General features: G+C 40.5%; 1 protein-coding gene across 6 annotated transcripts in view; it reads left to right on the top strand.

The window, feature by feature from the left end:
- tdrd5 (tudor domain containing 5) overlaps positions 1 to 23277 on the top strand; it is a 49680-nt gene that overhangs the window by 3203 nt on the left and 23200 nt on the right. For 2 of the 6 annotated variants that reach the window (XM_069905175.1, XM_069905173.1), the window contains exons 2-8: positions 926 to 1164; positions 5436 to 5831; positions 8399 to 8562; positions 13987 to 14070; positions 15830 to 15886; positions 16601 to 16754; positions 18487 to 18611. In XM_069905175.1, coding sequence (XP_069761276.1) covers positions 933 to 1164; positions 5436 to 5831; positions 8399 to 8562; positions 13987 to 14070; positions 15830 to 15886; positions 16601 to 16754; positions 18487 to 18611 — 1212 coding nt within the window. In that variant the 5' untranslated portion in view covers positions 926 to 932. Of the gene's footprint in view, positions 1 to 925; positions 1165 to 5435; positions 5832 to 6677; positions 6734 to 8398; positions 8578 to 13986; positions 14071 to 15829; positions 15887 to 16600; positions 16755 to 18486; positions 18612 to 23277 lie in introns of those variants that run through there. The other 4 variants (XM_069905174.1, XM_069905172.1, XM_069905176.1 and 1 more) reach the window with 3 other exon arrangements.

The raw sequence follows: 23277 nt of genomic DNA, 5'->3' as shown, positions 1-23277 counted from the left end.
ATTCAAGATTCAATTTATTATCATAGTAATAAAACAGTGTCATATTACATAAATTTCTCTTTGCCTGCTGCAAGGCAGATTCACCACCAGCAGAAATTGCCTAAGCAGTCAGGGAGAGAGAGAGAAGAAAAAGCGAGTTTCTCCCAAGTCACTGAGTGTACGTAGATTCGTCTCCAGTGCTTCCAAAGCCCCGCAGCCACAGAGTCTAGTCTAAACCATTGGCAACCTGAGCTCTTGATCTGAACCTCTGACACGGTCAGGAACCCTTCAGCGCCCTTGGCACCTCCTCACATCCCAGTTCTGATACCCCTCCAGCCAGTCTTCAACAATCCACAGCCCGGTGCGAGTCAGTAGCCCACAGCCTTGGTGGGCTCCTTGCCTCGCCCTCGAGTCGCCAGCTGCCTGCTACGTGCACTGATATCTCAGCCGCATAGCCCCATCTTTGGTCCATCTCCATGGGTTGTCTCCCCTTCTCCTTCTCAGATGGTGTGTGATCTTCCCATCGTCTGATGCCCTGCTCCAGTCCTCTGCTTCCCTAGAATCTGTAGCTCCTCATAACTGCTGCCTTGGCCTATAAATAGGCCCCTTGGCCTATAAATAAGCCCCAAAGTGATAACAAGCATAGGATAAGTGCTTTTGTCATACTAGTGTACCAATATTCTTCCGTTAAATCTTGTTAGGTGCAAGTAAAGTCTTTAATTTTTATATTTCTACTTATAAAGGCAAGAATTTTCCTTCCAATCAATCATAAATGGTTCTGTAGCTGGACAAATAAATCTTAAAAATTGTCTTACTTTGGAACTCAGTGGACAGATCAGATTCAAATTTTTAATCCAGACTGTTCTCTTAAAAGCTTTAAGTGCAAAGGTATTTTTATGTCAGTGATGTGAGACAAATTTTATTTTATTTTTAATTAATATTTTAGTGCAAAGATGTCAGGTCAGGAGCAGTTGTTGGAGGTTCTCAAGAAGGAACTCAGGTCTCTGCTGATTTCTAGCAAAAATGGTTTGACTCCTTCCGAACTTGAAGAAGATTATCAGACCATGATGGGAAAGCGGCTGCCTCTGTGCGCTTTAGGTTATAAGTCTGTCATCGAGCTTGTCTCCAGCATACCAGACACTATCAAAGTTCACTCATGTGCCAATGGCAGCATACTCCTGAAAGGTAAGCAGTTACGCACTGTTTTAATACAGAAAGGAAATAACTCATTCTTAGTCTAATTAATTTCTAATACTTTAGTTTATTTTCTATCCTGTCAAATATGCAGTTTTTTTGCCTACATTGCACGGACGCAGGGGGAGGAGGGTCTTCAGGTGTTTTATCTATACCATTTTCCACACAAATATTGGACAACAATAATATCTTCCCAATTGACATGGTCTTTCAGCTGGTGACCTTCCACTCTCAGCATTGCTGGATAAACTGTTGAATATTTAAATTTTGTAGATCGCTGTTGTCTCTTTACCTCCTCAAATTCCTTTCTTTGTCTGACCAAGGCAACGCTGAAGTCCTAGAAAATTATTACTTTTTCAATGTCCACCTCGAATGGGACATTATTATTTTTTGAATATTCATATCCTGCTCCTAAGATTTCATCTCTCTCCCGGTAACTTAAAAGTCTTATCAGGACTGGTCGCGGTCACTGTTCACCAGTTCTTCTGGGTCCGAGGGTCCGGTGAGCCCTTTCAATTTGCAGCTTTGCATTAACTTCTTTTTCCCCAGCATTTATGCGATCCATATTTCAAAGAAACTCACCGTGTCTTTTCCCTCTATTTTTTCTCTCAGTCCAATGATTCTTACATTGTTAGATCTGCTAAATTTTCCATATGGTCAATCTTGTCCTTTCTTTACTATGTTCCATATTTTTGATTTTTATTCCAGTGCCCTCAGCCTGTCTTTTGTCCAGCTCAGCCTCTGAATGAGTCATTCGTTTATTTAAGTCTTTCACAACAACTTTAATTTCCATTACCTTCTCTAATATATCTCTCATCACTGATTCCATACTCGTAAAATGACTGCATAAAGTTTCCATCATGTTTAGGACGGTGGCTATATCTTGGGCCAACTCCCCAGCTCTGCTGGCTTCCTGCTGAGTCACTCTTCATCAGGCTTCCACTCAATGTTCCTGGCTGAGCTGTTACTACTTAAGTTTTTGTTTTCAATTGCCTCGGTCATTTGGTGCACATTTTATCCATTTTTGACAATAAAATTCTGTTTATTGAGCTTTTAAACTGTCTCTTTAATACTTTTTGTGGAGAGCTCTTTCAAAACACTGCTCAGTTCATTAGCATGGTTACATTTCCCTGCAATTGGATCCTCATCAGAAGACTGCAGTCAGTGCAAATTGGAAACACAATCTCCTCCTCACTGACATCAACACAAGCGCACTTCAAGGATGCATACTTAGCCCATTGCTCTATTCACTCTACAAATTTGCCGAATCATAGATGGCAATGGGGAAGTGTGCAGTAGCGAGACAGATCAGCTAGTCGAGTGGTATAATGCAATCTTGCATCCAATGTTATCAAAATTAAGAAAGTGGTTATGGACTTCCCAAGGGGTGAAATCAGGAAAACATGAACCAGTTCTTAAAAGCTTCAAATTCCTGGGTGTAAACATCTCTGAAGATTTGTTCTGGGGCTTTCACGGCAATGCTTTCATGAAGAAGGTTCACGAGCAGCTATACTTCATAAGGAGTTTGAGGAGATTTGTTATGTCACCAAAGACTTGCAAATTTCTACAGGTATACCACGGAGAGCATTCTGACTGGTTCCCTCACTGGTTTGGGAATGCCAATGCACAGGACCGGAAAAGACTACAGAGCGTTGTGAACTTGGCCTGCACCATCATGGGCACCAGTCTTCACTCCATTGAGGACATCAACAAGAGGCAGTGTCTTAAGAAAGCATCCTCGATCTTCAAGGCTCCTCATCACCCAAGTCATGCCCTCTTCACACTGCTACCATCAGGGAAGGAGCTTGCAAACAAACACTCCAAGGCACAAAAACAGCTTCTTCCCCCTCTGTCATCAAATTTCTAAATGGACAATGACCACAGACACTACCTCTTTTGCACTAATGTATTTATTTTTAAATTAATTTATAGCAAAATTGACACCTGCAATGCTTCCACAAAACAATGAATTTTGCAACATGTTCATGACAAATTCTAATTCTAATTTTGGATGAAGAAGTTGGAATAGTCATAATCAGTACTGCTCAACAGTTGGGTCTCCAACTTTTTTACTTCTGAGTAGATGTCTATTGTGTTCATAATTATTTACCAGAAATTCACAAGCAAGAAATTGCATGGGCACTCCATATTGCATTACCCATACATCAGGAAACTATAAACTGTATATTCACATTTCCTCGATATAAGCTTTTCCTTGTACATAATCTCAAACTCCTTATGAAGTATAGCTACTAGTGAACCTTCTTCATGAAAGCATTGCCGTGAAAGCCCCAGAACAAATCTTCAGAGATGTTTACACCCAGGAATTTGAAGCTTTTAAGAACTGGTTCATGTTTTCCTGATTTCACCCCTTGGGAAGTCCATAAAAATATACAAATTGAAATTTTCAAAATGATGAATTTAGTACAGAATATCCAGCTTTGGAGCTTATTTGAAATAGATCATTGGACATTCAAATTATTGGATAACGTGCTATTTTTAAATGCCAGCACATATTACTCTTTGTAGAGGCACTGGGTTTCCAAGATATGGAAGGTTGTTACTGTAGTCTCTTACATTGGACCTTGTTCCTGGCTAGAAGATATTTCCAATGGCAAGGTGTGTTGTTAATTATCTGTGATAATACCTTTGCTCTTAAAATAATACCAAAGAACCTTTGCATCCCAACAGGTGAAGAGGTGGCCTCAGTTTTAATAGTGTAACTTTGCATCAGTGCTAGGCAGGAATGTTTGTGTTCAAACTGCTTGAGTCGAACACAACTCTAAGTTGAACACAATGCTGAATTGAATCCAGCATCTTCTGATTTTGTTTCCAACTGACCATGGCTGTCATCTAATCTTGAGCATCGGCTGATTGAATGTCTCAAAAGTTGGAGAAGAATTTCTCTCAACTTTTTGGAGTTTATTGATTCCCCTCGCCCTCCCCCCCCCATTGCAGAAAATAATGTTGTGATTGTACATTGGTTTTAACAAAGTACAGCACAGCATGGCCTTTGCCCCATGATGTGCCAACTTGTATGAACTTGCTCCATATCAATCTAACCCTTTCCTCCCTCACAGTCCATATCCTACCATTTTTCTCATATCCATGTGCTTGAGTCTTAAATGTCCTTGTTGTATTATCCACTACCAGCACTACATACTAGAATTTCACTGCTCTCTGTATTTTAAACAAAACTTATCTCTGACATCTCCCCTAAACTTTCCACCACTCATCTTAGACAGAGGTATTATGATGTTGGCCATTGTTGCCCTACAATAAAAGGAGCTGGCTGTCCATCCTATCTATGCCTCTCATAATCTTGTACACCTCTTTGAAATTGCCTCTCATCCTCTCGCTCCATCGAGAAAAGCACTAGCTCACTCAACCTGACTTCATAAGACATGTTCTCTAATACAGGCAGCATCCTGGTAAAACTCTGCACCTTCTCTATAGTGTCAGCATCATCTCGATAATGAGGCAACCAGAGTGAATAAAATGCTCTAAGTGTGGTTCAACCAGTGTTATAGAGCTACCGCATTACCTCGTGACTCTTGAACTCAGCTGCCCAACTAAATAAGGCCAACATACCACCTGCTTTCTTAACCACCCAATCAACTTGCACAACAGCTTTCAAGGATTTATGGACTTGTATCCCAATATCTTCTTCCACATTGCTAAAAATCTGCTATTGTACTCTGCCTTCAAATCCGATCTTCCAAAGTGCATCACTTCACACATTTCCAACTACCACTTCTATGCCCAACTCTGTGTCCTATATATATTTTGTTGTAACCTAGGAAAACCTTCCATGCTAACCACAACATCTCCAATCTTCGAGTACCTGCAAACTTACTGAACTGATCCACCCCACCACTTCTTCATCCGTTATTTATAAAAATGACAAAAAGCAGGGGTCCCAGTAGAGCTCCCTGCAAAACACCTTTAGTCACCTACACTCCCTCTTACAACTGCCCTCTTCCTTCTGTGGGTGAGCAATTCAGAATCCACTCAAGTAAGTATGATGAATCTCTTGCCTCATAACTTTCTGGATTCTGCTTTGAAAATGACCTTTTTTATGTTACCCTTCTCATTTGTGTGCGTATATAAACCTAGGAGACCAATACAGATTTGGAAAGAGCATGATTGTTTTAATATAACAAGTATCTGTTTGGAACCTTTGTGATTAGTCATTTTACTTGATTTTATAATGATGTTCTTATAACTACCTGTTGAATGATTTTTTTAATGATTTTTCTTAGGCATTGGTGATGAAACAACAAAAGGAATTGAAGAGTTGGTGGCAAAAGCAAAGGTCTCATCCAAGACCAAACGGAACTTCAGAAAAACTAGATGCAAACTTGTGCAGATAAAGGCCATCCTGCCTAGGAGGTGCAATACTACCCCAGTTTTACCTGCATTAGTGAAATGTAAACTTCAAGATTTGCTGGCATCGTTTCCTTGTGGTGTTCTGCTGTCTGATTTTGACCAGTCATTTTTGAAAAAGTATGGAAGGCCATTTCAGTATACACAGTATGGCTTTTACTCCTTACAGGAAGTTTTCAAAGCAATTTCAGAAGATGTCATGATACAACAAACAAAACAAGGCTCCCTGCTATTGCTAAAAAATGGAAAGAGAGGAAGTCTGCTCAAGCAAGGTGTGCTTTTAATTGTAATCAGCATGTTTTTACTTCAATAGCTCTTAAATTGATTTCTGTTTCCTTCAAAGGTTAAAATAACTCGTGCATTCAAGAAAAAATTGATGGAATTTATAAATATTCATGCCACTCTTTTAGTTGTCATTTGTGATAAATTGTAGAGTGCTACTGGGACTCTACAGAGGCTGGAGATCTTGTGATATCTGTCTTTGACATCAGAACATCATTCCAGAGGGTGAACCCTTGCAAGGCGTCAGGCTCTGTACCTGGCAGGGTATAGGCAGGCAGACCCCAGGTTAAAAATGTCTGATTTACGAACAACTCTTACTTACGAACAGACAAGCCGGCCAGAAGTTGAATGCCATCAACCTTCGGTTCGAGCTTGGTTAAATCGGCATCACAAGAGAGTATTCTATGCGATACTCTCGCATGATGCTGCCAACACCCAGCATCATGAGAGAGTAGTATACTGCATATCACGTTCCTCCCCCAGCAGCAGAATCAAATTCTCCAGCACAGGTCCGTCCTCCAACAGCAGCCATCTCTCCATCATCTTCTATATCATACAATTATGTACTAAATTATTATGTTTTAAGATGTAGTGTCTTTGGAAGTGTTTTACATAGGAAGGTAAAATATATGTATGCTATATATTAAGATAAACATTTGACTAACTGATGCGAAATAAGTACTTGTTCCGAGTTAAATACAAATTCAAATTAAAGAGAGACCTGGGTAACAGAACTCGGTTTTTTAAACCCAGGGACTGCCTGCACTGAAAATCTCTGCCAACCAGCTAGCTGGAGTGTTCACAAACATTTACACTCTCTCATTTACTGCAGTTGGAGGTTCCCACCTGCTTCAGTCGGGCATCATTCATCCTGGTTCCCAGGAAGAGCAGGGTGAGTTGCCTCAATGACTATACTGGACTGCAGCTCTGTCCACGTAACTTGGATGGCTTCAGTCCCATCATACTACCCATTCTCAGAAAGATTGTGTTTTCCTTGAAACCTACAACCTGTCTGCTAGACAATATTCCTACCACCCTTCTGAAGGATATCTTTGACATTGCGGGTCTGAGCATCCTCTCCATCATCAACAACTCCCCAGCCACAGGCTCTGTCCCAACCTACTTCAAACATCCAGTGGTTCAGCCCCTCATGAAAAAACCTAACCTTGACCCTTCTATTCCCAAAAATTACATACTTGTTTCAAAACTTCCTTTCCTCTCCAAAGTCCTTGAAAAAGTAATACTTAACTATCTCCCTACCTTCACCAAAATAAAATAATGGAAAGTTTGAGTAAAGATACAAAGCTCACTACAGCACGGAGTCGGCCTTACTGAGGGTATACAACGAACTACTCCTCACCATGGACTCGGGTAGCGCTGCTGTTCTAATGTTCTTAGACCTCAGTGTAGTGTTCAACTCCATTGATTACGCTATTCTGATAGACTGTATACAGCAGGAGGTCAGCATCAATGGCGTGGCCCTGAGTTGGTTCAAATCTTACCTCACTGACAGGGCTTTCATGGTCAACATGGGCAACTACACATCTGCCTCAGCCAACCTCTCCTGCAGGGTTCCGCAAGGATCCATCTTTGGACCCATTCTTTTCTCGCTGTACGTACTCCCCCTCAGCCATTTCATGCAGAAACATGGCATCTTCTTCCATTGATATGGTTATATATGGTTATGCCGACGACACCCAGCTCTACTTTCCCTTAAAACTGGATGACCAGTCAAAAATCACCAACCTCACCAACTGTCTGGAAGACATAAAATGCTGGATGGCTTGCAACTTCCTCCAACTTAACAAAATCTGAGATTTGGCCCCCCCAATTTCACCAAAAAGTTATATGACTCCCTAGGTAATCTATCCACTCTTATTAAACCCCATGTTAAATCCCTTGGGTGCTATTTGACCCGGCCTTCAAATTTGACAATGATGTGATGAATCCCTGCATTTTTTCCAGCTAAACACCATCGTCAAAGTAAAACTGTACCTCTCACTCAAGGATCTCAAGAGGGTTATTCACGCCCTTATCTTCTCCCATCTGGACTACGCTAAATCTCTATACACTGGGATTAACCAGTCCTCCCTAACCTGCCTCCAGTTGATTCAGAATGCTGTGGCTAGGGTCCTGACAGGTGCCAAGAAGAGGGACCATATCACCCCTATTCTCGCCTCCCTCCAGTGGGAGCTGATTGTGGACTTCAAGAGGAAATCTGAACTCTAACCAATCCTCACCATCGGGTCAGCAGTGGAAAGGGTTATTTATTTTTTAAATGTAATTTGTAGCAATGTTTGCACTGTGAGATGGTGCTGCAAGACATTTCATTTTGTGATGTTCATAACAAGAAATTATGATTCTGGAAAACAAACCTTTTCTCTTAGTTTAGCTTGTTGAAATCAAATAGCTGTCAAAGAATAATGAAGTAATGACAACAGTTGCTGTGATAGACAAGATGTTACATGACGCTACGCAGAATGGTAATATAAAACTGCAGCTTGGTTCTTCAGGCGTTGTTACTATTTTCTTGTAATCCTGTTTTCTATTTGTGTAGATAAACCATCTATTCAGACCAGTCAAGCCAAATCAAATGCAATAACCATGCAAATAAACCCCAGCATCTCACCCACAAGTAAACAGAGCTTGCCATCTTTGAAACTGGGAAATGTACAAGATTCTGCTCCAGAGACAGCAGATTTTGACAGAGATTTGAAAAAGGTCTGCATCAATTTGGTGTGTGTGATTTATATTTTGAATGTTGAGCTTCATTATTATTGTCCCATATCACTATGTTTCCTAATGTAGTTATCCAAAAACAGTACAACTCCGATAATCTGAGATGGTTGGTACCGGGCATATGTTGGATACATTTTTTTAAAAATAACTGGTCATTTTTTTAAATACAGTCACCAAAGCATCGCTGCTGCTGACCCCCGGGGAGGCTTCCCGGGCCGGTGGAATACTCACTGCTGAGTCAACAAGCTCCTGTGTGTGTGTGTGTGTGTGTGTGTGTGTGTGTGTGTGTGTGTGTGTGTGTGTGTGTGTGTGTGTGTGTGTGTGTGTGTGTGTGTGTGTGTGTGTGTGTGTGTAGTGAGGCCACTGTGTGTGTGTGTGTGTGTGTAGTGAGGCCACTCTCCTTGATGACACCGAAAGAAGGGATTCTTCCGACCACTTGCGGCTGGGAAACAGTGGCACACAGTTTGAGAGGGAGAATTGGAGAGAAAAGTCAATAGGTGAAAGTAAAGAAGAAATGGAAAGCGAGGGGAGGGAATTAACTGAAACGAGGACAATCGTTCTAATTTCACGTCGAGCTATTTATTTTTCAACTTGTGAGGTCAGTTTGGCTCTGAAAAATATTTGGATAAATGAGGATTTTTTGATTTGTTTTGGATATTCTCATTTATCTGAAATTTTTAAAAAAATTTGAATAAATGAGTATTTCGGAGAATCTGATTTTGGATATTCGGAGTTGTATTATAATTACAGAATTAAGATTGGTGTTTCTGTCACAACATTAAAGGCATGAGTGAATGTCCCCATACAGCTTTGACAAACTTCATTCTATCCTTTCCAGAAGGAAATTGAAAGTGGCTTTTATTCCAAATTTGATGCAAAGAAAATAACTGGAGAATAGAAAAATGTGGAAAAAAAAGACTAAATTAAGTGAATTGTGTGGCATTCACTCCCACCTTGGTTCTGACGGGATATTTCTGTGTTTAAGGTAATATGTAAATACCAATTTTTAATGTTGATTTGTTCATTGCCGTGTCTGTCTCTCATAATCAGGCCTCCTGTTCTCATGGTGGGTTTCTCCAGACTTTCTGATTATTTCTTTTGCGTACCGGCAATTGTTTTCTTTGTAATATGCATTTCTCCTGTGCACTATTTTCTTTCTTACTCTTCGGAATTTAGTCTCAAAATCTCTGTACCTCAATGGTTTTCAAACTTTTTCTTTCCAGTCACATACTACCTCTAGTAATTCCTATGCCACAGGTAATCTGTGATTAGTAAGGGATTACTTAAAGTGGTTTGTGAGGGGAAAGAAAAAGTTTGAAAACCACTGTTTTAATCTTACTTCATTGACTCGTTAGGTGCACGGGTTTCACATCTCCAAAGGAAATGGGCCTCTGACAATTTTTCTCAAGCAAAATATTTCCATAACAATTGGGTCTAGAGCTGTGATTCTCAACCTTCCCTTCCCACTCACATCCCACTTTAAGTCATCCTTTTCTAATCACAGAGTACCTAAGGTGGTCTGTGATTGGAAAGAAAAAGTTTGAAAACCACTGCTGTACCTTAATCATACTCACCTTGACTTTAAAACATGAAGCCGATCAGCCATTGATTTTTCTCCATCTCCTTCTCGTCGATCCCTTTTCTCTCACTATTGGATATCTTTTGCTTCAGGATTCAGAAAGAAATAAAAATAATGAAATGTCCAGGATGGCAGAAAGACAATTAAAGATTGAGGAGAGATGTGGATGCAGAAGCGCAGACTGAAGAACGAGCAAGAGTGATTGAGAATCAGTCAAATGTGAAGTAATAGTTGGGATTTGGTGGAAATACGGACCAGAAGAGGAAGCGAAATAGTGGGGCGGGAATGTTAGCAGTAGTATTAGACGAAAACCAATAGTGAACATGGAACAAAAGAGCAGGGTAGGATCAATTAAGCAGAAAAGGACTGGCAATGTGGAACATTGCAGGTAGTGAGAAGTAAAGAACTAATAGAACTGCGTCACTGGTGGGGACCATTTGAGTACTGGATGGGTGTGGTGCAGGACAAATTAAGAGACAACAGCAAGAAATTTTTAGAGCCAAAAGAATTTGCATTAATACCTCTTGTAACTTTAGGAAATGGTAAAGTACTTACAGTCAATTAATTCATTTTAAAGCACAGTTAATGTTACTTGCATTATTTGTGGAAATAAATACAGGACACAGGTTTTAAAATCAACACATAAAACTAAAATGGTTAAGCTTTCATCAAATTAGGGTTGGGAGTGAAATTGGCAAATATTTGCCACCCACACTAAGTGGAAACATGACTCCAAATCTCTGATTTGATTGTGAATGATGCGTCAATGGAAAATTGCAAGACTTAGATTAACTAAATGTGGGTAATAAAACCACTAGCCGTGTGCTATTCGAAAGAAGACACACACATAGTGCAGTCAGGTTAAGAACTGTGTTTTATTAGGGGCTCAGACCCGACTTTTATACTTGCTGCATTCCCACAGTTTTCCCTTTTTGTTTAAGTCACGACCCACATAACAAAGGCGGGTTCCCGCGTGTGGGTACCTGCTTGCATAATAACCCCTTCTTCCCCGCGCGCTGTCCCTGATTGTTGGCTGTGCAGCAAGGCAGTGCCATTTGGGGTCGCTGGCCTTTAAGCTGCCCTTGCAATCTGTCTGCCGGTTTGCCTGTCGGGGCCAGTGCTGTTGCATTGGCCTTTAGTTGCACTCGCCGCCAGGAATGCCAGCTTGATCGTCACAGCGGCTAGCTGCCACACCACCAGCTCAATGGATGGAATAGGTTCAGGGTGCTGAATAGCCCACTTCTGTGATTAACATTGAGATCTGTTGTGACTATAGCCACTTTCACATTTGCATTCCACTGAATTGTCCATTCCGTGTCCTGGGGTAGGAATGGGGGTTTAGCTTTTTACACTTAACCACTCTTAACTGGGACACTGAACACTTTCACACTTGCAAGGAGCCATCCATGGGGTTAGGACTGTTCTACCTTCTACTGCATTGAGCGATGGTGGATCCACCCTAAATCCTGATCAATGCATTATGATCTTGTATTTGAACAAAATTAATTATGCCTAATTATAACATAATTAAGTATTGGACAGTATGAGCCCTTCAGCTCCTGTTGTTGTTATGCTGACCTATATAAACCTTTATAAGGGACTGTGGGAAAGTGCTAGCAATAAATTGCAACAGTGGACAATTTTTAAACAGGGTGGGAAAGTTGGTAGCGCGATAGTGCTCCATTTATACAGCATGGGAAAGTTGGTTGTACTATCGTGTACAATTTATAAATACTATGGGAAAAAGTGATGGCGGACCTGCCCTCCAGAATTCCAGACAGCAGAGAAAGGGCTGTATACCAGCTGCATGCATGGAGCATTCAGAGAGGGGTTTCTCTGCCGCACAGCATTCTGGGAAGTCAGGTCCACCATTGTTTTTTCCCACTGTCCTTATAAATTGTGCGCTATAGCGCTACCAACTTTCCCCACTGTTTAAAAATTGTCCACTATTGCTATTTATTTCCTTTCTCTCTCTCTTCCCCCCCTCCCCCGACTTTCCCATGGCAAAGTTTATACCTTCATTTTAATCTTTTCTTCCTTCATGTTCCTGCACTCACGCAAAAACATGGGTCATTTCAATCCTACAATACAATTACCCGTTTCACGCTTGCCTGATGCAACGCTGGTGTTTTCAAGTGCCGGGGATCAAACTAGGGGTCGAGGTTGTTAATCTCCGGCATGAAATGACGTCATCTGACATTGCTGTTGAGCTGATTTTGCTTTCACACTTGACACTTTAAAGGCCGATTGGTGGTTAATTCCTGTGGGATCACTTTAAAGTGTGAAAGGGGCTTATGATAACTGGAAGCTTCCACAATGGTGAACATTCAGGGTGAATCACATGCTTACAAACTGTAAAATTAAATATCAAAATTGCATGCAGCAAATCCAATTGTTTCAAAAAAGAAATGGCCAGAAATGCACAGGTCAGACATAATTTGTTATTCCTGGTTTAGAGTGTATACTTCATAGTTGTTTTGAAGGATATACAACTCGAGCAGCACATTTTTCCTTTACAGATATTAGCTGTCCTGTTCGTTACAGAACATTGAGAAGCAAAGCTATCTTTGGAGCAAGTAAAGTAACATTATCTTTTCAATCATGACCAGCTTTCATTTAAATCATCTTGACATGATGAATTCAAGAATTTTAACTCTCTGTCAGTCAAGACTATATTGAGCTCCGTAAAGACATATCCTCATATCTTTTTTGCTGATGTGTGCTGCAGGTCCTTTAGATCTGACAGTGTGCATATAAAGAAATAGTGATATAGCTATGGCACCACTTTGGAAATTTCACCATGCAATTGAGCATCATTAATCAGTCCACCCATGTGCAAAATGTTTTGGAGATTGCTGAGTTAAAAGCTGTCTTCACACAACCCTACTGCCCCAAAACCATCCCTCCCATTATGAATGATCGATGAAGGTACTGCGGTATAGATGCCCTTCGTGATGATCTCTTTGTTTTGCTGATCTTCTCTTTCTCAACTCTTAGATCGCTCTTCCTTTCTGAGAATGTTGATTCTTTTCTATTTTAGCTTTAATAATTAAGAGAGTCTTGGACCTAAATGTGGATTATAGGTGAAGATTGTGTTATTTCATAAACTGCTAAACAGGATCTTGTTCAGTATAATTCTGGATTTCAGTTGTCACTTCAGATTTTCAAATAAGATTTTTTTTCTTTTCAAGAAAAGTGAACGACAGTAAAGCCTCGTTAGAATGCAGTAGTTGGGGTCCAAGATTTCACGCCAAGTTGCGGAACAGATGCATATATGTCAGAGTGCCCACGGATAATCAATCCCAAATATACCCATTTTTCGAAGGATCCGCTATCTATAACTAACAATTTCAATGAAAGAAAGCAAGTGCATTCTTTTAATATTGGTATTCTGAATTTTAATCAAACTATTTGCAAAGTTTGGGGTCCACAGACACCTGCGCTCTAAGTGATTCTGCGGATTAACGAATCGCGTTCTAACGAGGTTTCAGTGTATTAAAAAAATGCTGATAACTACTTTTCTCCACCTCACTGTTCTCCCCAATTCCCATTTCACTGGCTTGCTATTCTATCCAATTCATTGACATATGTAGAGATAGTGAATGATTGAGTTGTTTCAGCTGAAAGTAAATTCATTATCATACAGTCCTAAACAATATTTGACAAGATCAAGAATCTCCTATCAAGAATGTATTAATTGATGTTTTCGTGTAAATGGGATGTAGCTAGAAAGTTTTTAAAAACAATTTTATTTGTTAGCTTTATTTCTGACATTTAATTGGTTAAGTAAAAATGGCATATTGTCTACCTCTGTTTTTGTCTTTAAGCTTGTAGAAGATTTGAGGACTGTGCTTGTGGACAAAGGGGTTGAAGGGACCATGGATACAAAAGTGAAAGAGAAAATTCAATGTGTAAGTAAAAACTAAACATGGTGTCACAACTATCTGTGAGTATTCCTGCAATGTACCACTAATATTGTCTCTAAAAATCCTCCAAATACATTGGTGGCATAAGTGAATCACCATGAGCATCCTCATGTCGGCTAACGATTCTCTTTGCATTCATCTGACCCAGACAGGTGAAATACATGTTTGTATGACTGACATTAATCTAAAAAATTATCTGAGGATGACTGTATTAGTCTCCTGTTTATTGACTCCAGTTGCACACTCAAAACTAAAAAAGAAATCTCCAAATTTCTGGACCTATGCCCCAGCAGCCCCTGAGCAACTGGATTCTTGACTTCTTGACCTGCAGACTGCAATAAGTGAGGATTGGTGGCAACATATTCTCCACAATAATTCATACGATGGTGCCCCGCAAAGCTCATCGTCTTAATATATTCCTTGTGCACTCATGACTGTGAAGTCAAACACAGCTCTAACTCCATTGATAAGTTTGCAGGAATAGAGACTGTAGTAACTTGGTGTCAGAAAATCAACTTTTCAATGATAGCAAAATTAAAGAACTATTAAAATAAAATGTAGAATTTAGAGTGTGGACCATGTCTTCTAATTTTGAATTTCATAGAGTTGAATTCTGACTTTGTCTAATGATTGACTGGATTTACTTTTCCTTCTGATTAATTACTGTCAAGACATCATTAAAAAGTACTCCCTGGAATATTATGTGTTGGGATATTTGAATGCAGCAGACGCAATCCTTTGAAACAAGCACTGCAATTAAAATGGAATATATGCCTTCTTCTTCTTTGCCTTGGCTTCGCGGACGAAGATTTATGGAGGGGGTAAATGTCCACGTCAGCTGCAGGCTCGTTTGTGGCTGACAAGTCCGATGCGGGACAGGCAGACACGGTTGCAGCGGTTGCAGGGGAAAATTGGTTGGATGGGGTTGGGTGTTGGGTTTTTCCTCCTTTGCCTTTTGTCAGTGAGGTGGGCTCTGCGGTCTTCTTCAAAGGAGGTTGCTGCCCGCCAAACTGTGAGGCGCCAAGATCGGTTTGAGGCGATATCAGCCCACTGGCGGTGGTCAATGTGGCAGGCACCAAGAGATTTCTTTAAGCAGTCCTTGTACCTTTTCTTTGGTGCACCTCTGTCACGGTGGCCAGTGGAGAGCTCGCCATGTAACACGATCTTGGGAAGGCGATGGTCCTCCATTCTGGAGACGTGACCTACCCAGCGCAGCTGGATCTTCAGCAGCGTGGACTCGATGCTGTCGACCTCTGCCAAATCACCCAAAAAAATACCATTCTGCAAATATAGCTTCAAAGATAATTCCCTAAAATTATGACAATGTTTGATGTATGGCATCGACAATGATTTGACCAGATTTAAAAAAATCATTGCTCAGTGAAAAATTTAGGATTCGTTTTCTTATTGCATAATTATGTATTTAATAATTATGAATTGTAGTTTTAAATTGGTAGAAGTGGGTAAATTTAATGTTTTGTTTGTTTCTGTTTAAAGCATATAACATTCAGGATACTGTGTAGAAAATGTTTCAAAGATTTCCTGGTCACCTACTCTGCCACTGTGCTCCTTTGTTCCCTTCACTTTATTTTTATAGATCGATTAATATTACGTTCAAATGCTATGCTTTTTAAAAAATTAAACAACAGATTTAGCTTCAAAGTATTCTATTAATTTGGACTTGACTTTAGGAACTGGAAAATTTAACTAATGCTGTGTTTAATGACTCTTATCTTCTCTTTAGGTGGTAGCACAAAGACCTGAAGGATTACTGGCATCCAGGCTTCCCATGGAATACAAGGTAACTCCAGAGATTTTTTTTGAGCATATAGGTAGGCAGGCATAGATACAAAATCTTGAAATCAACTAAAATGGATTTGTCTGTTCTCGTGTGAAGTGTATTAACAGAATCTTTAAAATGTAAATTGATTGAGAATGTGGCTTGTCCAAGATTTACAGACTCCACTTGACTCCAATATACTTGCTGTAGTATCAAATTTCCTCAAAAATATTAACAGCTATTTACCATGCCATTTCTGGAATGTGCCCTTTTAGCTCTATGGATCTATTTCTGTAGATTTCTATCATTAAAATATTAGTGACAGACTCTAACTCATCGTTGACTACAGAGACAATTGGAATTTAATGTTAAACTATTTTCTAAATTCTATTTTAAATGTTACCCAAAGGATTTGCTTCTGCATTTATAGAAGTTTATCCTCATTACATTCTGCAGAATAGAATTACTTTCTGACAAGTTTGAGCTTAGAGGAAAAGTTCCACCAGTGGTCAGATTTCAATCCGCCTCTTTTATTGGAGATGGCATCTGCAAATATGCATCAGCTGAAATTTTAATGGGAACATTTTCATATTGAATAAGGCACAGAAAAATGACGTAAGAATACACAAATGTATGTCAACTGTTGGGTGGAAAATAATGTCCTAAGTAGCAGATTTAATTTTACATGTGTAGCAAACATTTTAATCTGAAAAGTGTTCTTTTCCTGACTTTCAGAATATTTTTGGAGTGGACCTTCCCTTTAAGGAACTGGGCTTCTACAGTGTGACTGAACTTGTTGGTGCCTTAAATGACATCTTCCATGTGGAACGTGACTATGTAAATCAAGACTGGCTCATCTTTGACGCCAGGAACTCCAATTTACTTCAAAGTAATGAGCTAAGCACTCACTATTTATCATCTGCAAATTTTCTCAGGATTTCTAAGTCAATTATTTCATTTTAATGTTCCAATTGTTATGTTCCTTGTCTTAAAACTTGTCGCTCCCTTCCAGCCTGTTCTCTGGAAGCCCGTGTCTTTATTTCTGTTACAGAGGAAAATCCGTGCTGGTTTTGTCATAATTGATTTTTATAGGTAGGCTATAATCACAACCTTATACACAATAACCAACTGTTTCTTTTTTTTTTAAATTCTCAATTTTTCTGTAAATTTGCTCCAATGCATCCATGTAGAGGTCCTTCAGAGATATTGTACTCTCGGAGCTTATTGAAAACAGCATTTTTACTGCCCATTAGGGTTCTCTGTTACTCCCTTCTAATATTATATAAAGAACTAATGTTTTCTTTAGTATGTTTCAGTAACAATGTTGAGGAAGGGATTAGTTTCACTTCAGTCGCTGTATGGTTCTGAAATAAATTTATCCCACGTAACATATATCTGATTCCAGTGCATTAGTTTTAAGTACAGTACGTGTAGAAAAGTTCACCTATTAAAATACTGCTGATATGAAATGCACATTCAAGCATATTGCGAATGACTAGAGGGGATGTTTGGGTCCAGAATATACCATTACAGTACATCAGGCTGATTTCTCAGTTCTGAAATTGCTGTATTCTCAGAAGCCCTGTAATTATCATGTTTTCTCTATTTACGATGTTAATTAGCTGCTATTAATTCCCCATGCTGTCTTTTTCTTAGTCACAGCTTTCTGCGTGGCTACATGCAAGTTCTCTATTCACCTCACTGAAAACACTTTTGAACCTGTATTTGTGTTTCCAAAATAATTGAGATTGTCAACTTTTTATCTGTGACTCTTCAAATGTGTCACAGATACACTACCCACTTAAATGGTGTAATCCAGAGGTTTGCTGTCTGCACCTTGGTCCAAGAATCATTTACCAGCATGCTGGTGGATGTTGATTCTTCCCTGTCTTTATTTTTAATCTCCATTCACAATCCTAAATTACTCATGTCTTGCCTGTACAACCTCCAGCCCAATAATCCTGGATTTCTTCATACCTCTAATTAAACTCTCCATATTTGGAGGCTACCTGTTTATTGACTTGATTATATACTCTGGCATTTCTTCCCCACATCTTTCCTCAACTCAATTTTACTTCAAGAAAATTCTAGAGCAGTGTTTTCCAAACTTTTTCTTTCCATTCACATACCACTTTCAGTAGGTGCTCTATGATTAGAAAGGGATCATCTAAAATGGTATGTGAGTGGAGGAAAAAAAAGGGTTGAGAACCACTGCTCAAGACTCAGTTGTTACTGAAATATTTTGCTTGAGAAAAATTGTCATTGGGCCATTTCCTTTGGAGTTATGAAACCGTGCATATAACAAGTCAATTAGGTACGATTAAAACTGGTTTTCAAGCTTTCTTTCATATACCACCTTAAGTAATCCCTTACTAATCACAGAGTACCTATGGCATAGGAAATACTTAAAAGTGGTATGTGAGTGGAAAGAAAAAGTTTGAGAAACACTGTTTCTTTTATCTATGTTCAGTTTATCTGCATTCCTTTGAAACTTGGTGATAGCAATCTCTCCTAAACTGCCTTTTTTGTACCTGAATGTAATCTGCTCCCAGTACTTCTAAATGGGGTATAATATTGAGGTTAGATATTTTCTAATTTTCAATGTTAACTTTTTTTTCTAGAGCAAAAGAAAACACAGTTCAACAAAACCAACTCATCGTCATTTGCAGGCTGCAATAAGCCTACTGTTGAAGAAAGCACAGATCCTGAAAAGAACTTTGATACTGAAACAGTTAGTTTGAAAATGGTAAAGTAGAAATATTTTCCTTTTTTTTTAAAATTTATCTTTATGCTGTTTCTCAAAACCCTGTGTTCTTTTATGAACTTGAATGCGTGAAATTTCCTAAAGTTTGTAATTTGGAAGTTAGAACATGAAATTAATCTCTTCTCTTTACCCTTTGTCGTGAATGGTCAAATAGCTTGACATTCTCAACATCTGCCTGGTGCTGACCAACTGCGTCACAGCCTGGTATGGGAGCTCAAACACCTCTGAGCGAAAAGCCCTGCAAAAAGTAGTGGACACAACCCAGTACATCACAGACTTGTGTTTGGAAGTCTGATTACTATAGACTACATGGTGAACATGAACAATTATAGGAAAACAGGATGAAGTTTTCTGTAAATTAAGCACAGGCCATTAGAAGCATGGCTGCATTTTGGCAGTGGAATCAATCGGACAGGTCCAAGCAATCGGTGGGAGTGTGAGCGGGAACAGTATCCTGGCATGAGAGGTCCCACAGTCAACAACCCAGCAAAGGTGGGTGCTCCCTTGAGGCTATATGTCATGTCTTTGATGCGTGACTGCCTGACTACCTATGGTTACCCATGGGATGGTATGGCGACTGCTCTCTGGGATGCCTCATAAATCTGAAGGACAACCCGGATGATTGGCCGCTGTGGTGGAGATGCTGGCCAATGAGATGACTGGCATGTCAGCATAAGGATGAGTCAACATGGCCTTGGACTTCTTCAAGAACATCTACATGGAATGGTGCTGTTGGAGAGCAGAAGCAATCGTCAAGGATCTGTACCACCTAGGACATGCTCTGTTCGCTCTGCTGCCTTCAGCAAAGAGGTATAGGTGCCACAGGACTTGTACCACCAGGTTCAAAAACAGTTGCTCCCCCTCTACCATCAGATTCCTGAACAACAGGCTCAATCAGAGACTCATTTAAGGTCTCTTAGCTCATTATTTATTACTGAATCTATTTGCAGTCAGTTTGTTTACATTTTTCTTTTGTATACATATTATTCTTGGGTACAGTTTTAGTTCAAATTCCGCCTGGCCTGCAGGAACAAGAATATATGTGATGTCATGTATGTACCCTGACAATAACTTTGACTTGTGTGATTTAAATATGATTTAATTAGCCTTGGTAGCCTAGGGAATCAGTGACTGAAGAAACAGTTTTTCACAGCACAGTTTTAAGGAGTACAAGGTAAGTTGCTCACTGCCATATAGATTTTCTTTATATAATTGTTGACATTTTCTGAGCACCATTTTCATTGTCAGAAATGTTCCTCTAACACAGGTGGTGATTTCCATGAAGTTTCATGGATGATACTGGAGAGTATGAAGGGAACCACAGATTTCTAAGTCAATGGAGCTTGACTTTCCAGTTACAAACCTGAGGAGGTCTCCAATGGTGCACCATTAAAAGGATGTGAGAATTCTGTCACTGGACCTTCTGTGGATTTGGGGTCTCTATAATCCTTAAGTGCTGCATTGAGATACCAAGCTACTGTCTTACAAGGTAGAAGTTAGAGATGACAAATTAATGGACAACTGTATCAATGCTGTGAGGTTTTTAGTGACAAGCTGAAGAAACTGATGACCTGTTGTTTTCAGTTTCCTGATTAGACCATGCTTGTCTAACATTTGTTATATCGGTCATATCTAGGGCTGAGAAAATTAAATGGCAGCTGGTGCAATCCCAGTGGTTATGGCCAACTTCCTGAGCATCAGCCTTCAAACAGCAGACACAGTACTATGCTCTGGATCTTCATTCTGGGATGCCATTTTCACCAAAATTTCTCTAATTGCATTAATATTTTAGCTTACAGTGCTTCACTCACCAGACTTCCTGTCCCTTGATATCCATGATGAAATTTATTCTGTTAATGCTAATCTTTATTTCACAAAGGGCCTCATAAAAGGGTTATGAATGACTTTAATACTTCTTGGAACAGCTGACTTGCTCCTGCTTCAGGTGACTAGCGTTTGGAAATCTGGTTACTATGGACTACATGGTGAACATGAACAATTATAGGAAAACAGGATGGAGTTTTCTGTAAATTAAGCACAGGCCATTAGAAGCATGGCTGCATTTTGGCAGTGGAATCAATCAGACAATAGTAAAAGATTGTTTTTCTGAGAATTATAGTTAATGCTTTGGACGTCAACTAGTCTCTGGATGCCAAAGCACAGAAAATTCCACATTATAAGCATTTCCATATTGATAGGTCAGTTGAGTGCTTCAATGCACTCAACTAATAGACGCCAATCATAAATCTTGGAAAATAAATATTTTGCCTTGTACAGGTACAGTACTCCATATACATAAAATCCAAAACTTTTTTCATCTGTGGTCCTATAAGGTAATAAAGTTCAGAAATCCCAATTGGAGAAGGGGATGTATCAAATGTAAGTAGGAGCATTATTGAGTGTAGATTTTTCAATATCTGTCTACTTCAGTTAATTTGTGTATATGTAAATATTTGTATTGTAATGTGAATGCATGCATTTTTCAGTGTGAGGAAATGAGTGCATTTTTAAAATGGTGTCCCAAGATTCAAAATCTGAAACACATCTGGTCCCAGGCATTTCAGATACTAGGTACTGTACCTGTATAAGTTGTTGTGGTGAGGTCTACATGATCTAAATTAATCAATCTTAATAATCTGTACTTCATTTATATTTCTGATGCACGATTAATTAATCAAAAGACTGAAGTAACTGGAACTGAAGGCTTTTATTGGCAAGAGATGGACAGCATCCCTTGTGTTGCTGGCTCACGCTGACCTGGGCTCGAACTGGAGGCAGGGTTGTGGCATGACAGCCTTTATGGGGGATAAAGGGGAGGAGTCACAAGCCGGCCAGCGGGAGCAGGGTTGAACATACAAGGTCAAGGCATTTACATACACAAGTGGTTTTACTACATTCACCCCCCTCTTTTTAAAAAGACGTCCCAGTAGGGGTGTGGTGCAGTCAGGTGCCTTCATAACTTCAGTCCGGTAGCTTCCTTTGGCATTCTGACTGACGTACGTCTGGTGGTATGGTGGCCTCTTTCGGTTGAGGCTGCTCCCTCTTGGTCGGCCTGGCTGGGGTGCTTGGCTGAGCTTGGGGGGAGGGTGTCGGTTCACATTGCAGTTTGTGGAGGGTAAGAGTCCTTTGAAGTCCATACTCATATGTACAAAGGGGCGTGGCCTTGATCAGGTGTGACCTGTCAGGCTGGTAAAAGCACAGTTTTCACTTCACGCAGCCCTGGCAATTTTTGGTTAGTGTCCAGATGTCATTAATGGACCTGGGGAGGTTACGGCCTTGATGAAATGAAAACGGGTGATCCCAGCGTGGCAGAGGCCATCATGCAGTTCCTGCAGTCAGTCCATCTGCGCACTGGCACATTTTACTCGAGACGGTGTCAGGAGGCTCGTTGAGCTTTTCGGGCCAGTACGGTATGTCATAGTTGTAGGTGAAGAGCTCAGTTCTCCATCTATTATTTTCGATTTTACCCCGATGCTGGTTAAACATGAAGGCGACTGCTCGTTGGTCAGTCAGCATGGTAAAATGCTTACCGGCAAGGTAATGCCTCCTCTGCTGTACCACTTCAACGATAGCCTGAACCTCTTTCTCACTGGAGGAGTGCCAGATCTCAGGGCCTTGGAGGGTGCACAAAAAAAATCACTACTGCCCTGTGTGGCAGTTAAAAGAAATGTGGATTCATCCATTGCGTGCATCATGTTCTTTGCAATGTCGGCTTTGATTCGGTCAACTGCCTTGCAAGCTTTTGCCGATGGGGAAAATGGTGGCCCTGATGAGGGGATGGTCTTTCTCCGCATAGCTGGAGACCCATTGAGTATAGTAAGAAAAAACCCCAGGCACATTTTCAGGGTCTTGAGGGAGGGGGAGTTCTAACAGTGGGCGCATGCGGTCAGGTCTGGGCTGATGACTCCATTCTCCATAACGCAGCCAAGTATAGCCAGACGACATTCTGAAGACGCACTTCCCTGTGTTATATGTAAAGCTGAGGCATTTTGCGACGTGGAGGAATTTCTGGAGGTTCCTGTCTTGATCCTGCTGGACATGGCCGCAGATAGTAACATTCTCGAGGTATGGGAAAGTGGCCCGCAACCTGTGTTCATCCACCATCCGATCTGTCTCGCTTCGGAAGACACACCCCATTCATGACCCCAAAAGGGACTCTAAGGAAATGGTACACCTTGAAGGCAGTGTACTGGTGGTCCTCAGGGTGAATGGTGGTATGCCAACTTAAAGTTGATGGTCAAGAATACCCTGCATTGTGCAATCTGGTTCACTGAGTCGGCAATGTGAGCTAAAGGGTAAGCATCTAGCTGGGTGAACCTGTTGATGGTCTGGGAGTAATTTTGACCATCCGGTGTTTCTCCCTGCTCTTTACCATTATTACCTGGGCTCTCCAGGGGCTCGTACTTTGCTCTATCACCTCCTCAGGGAGGAGGCATCTCACCTCTGATTTAATGAATGCCCTGTCCTCAGCACTGTATCGCCGACTTATAGTGGCGACGGGCTTACGGTTGGGTGAGATTAGTGATCTGGCTTGGGGCTGCTGATCGACCACATGGGAAGAGGGGGTGGCGGGCAGTTCACAAATTGCTTGTTGCAGACCGTGAAGGGGGGTGGAAGCCGTCATACTCCATGGTGATGCTCTTTAAAT

Source organism: Narcine bancroftii, chromosome 12 (genome assembly GCF_036971445.1).
Source record: "Narcine bancroftii isolate sNarBan1 chromosome 12, sNarBan1.hap1, whole genome shotgun sequence".
NCBI lineage: Eukaryota > Metazoa > Chordata > Chondrichthyes > Torpediniformes > Narcinidae > Narcine > Narcine bancroftii.
This window is presented reverse-complemented; position numbering and strand designations above follow the sequence as displayed.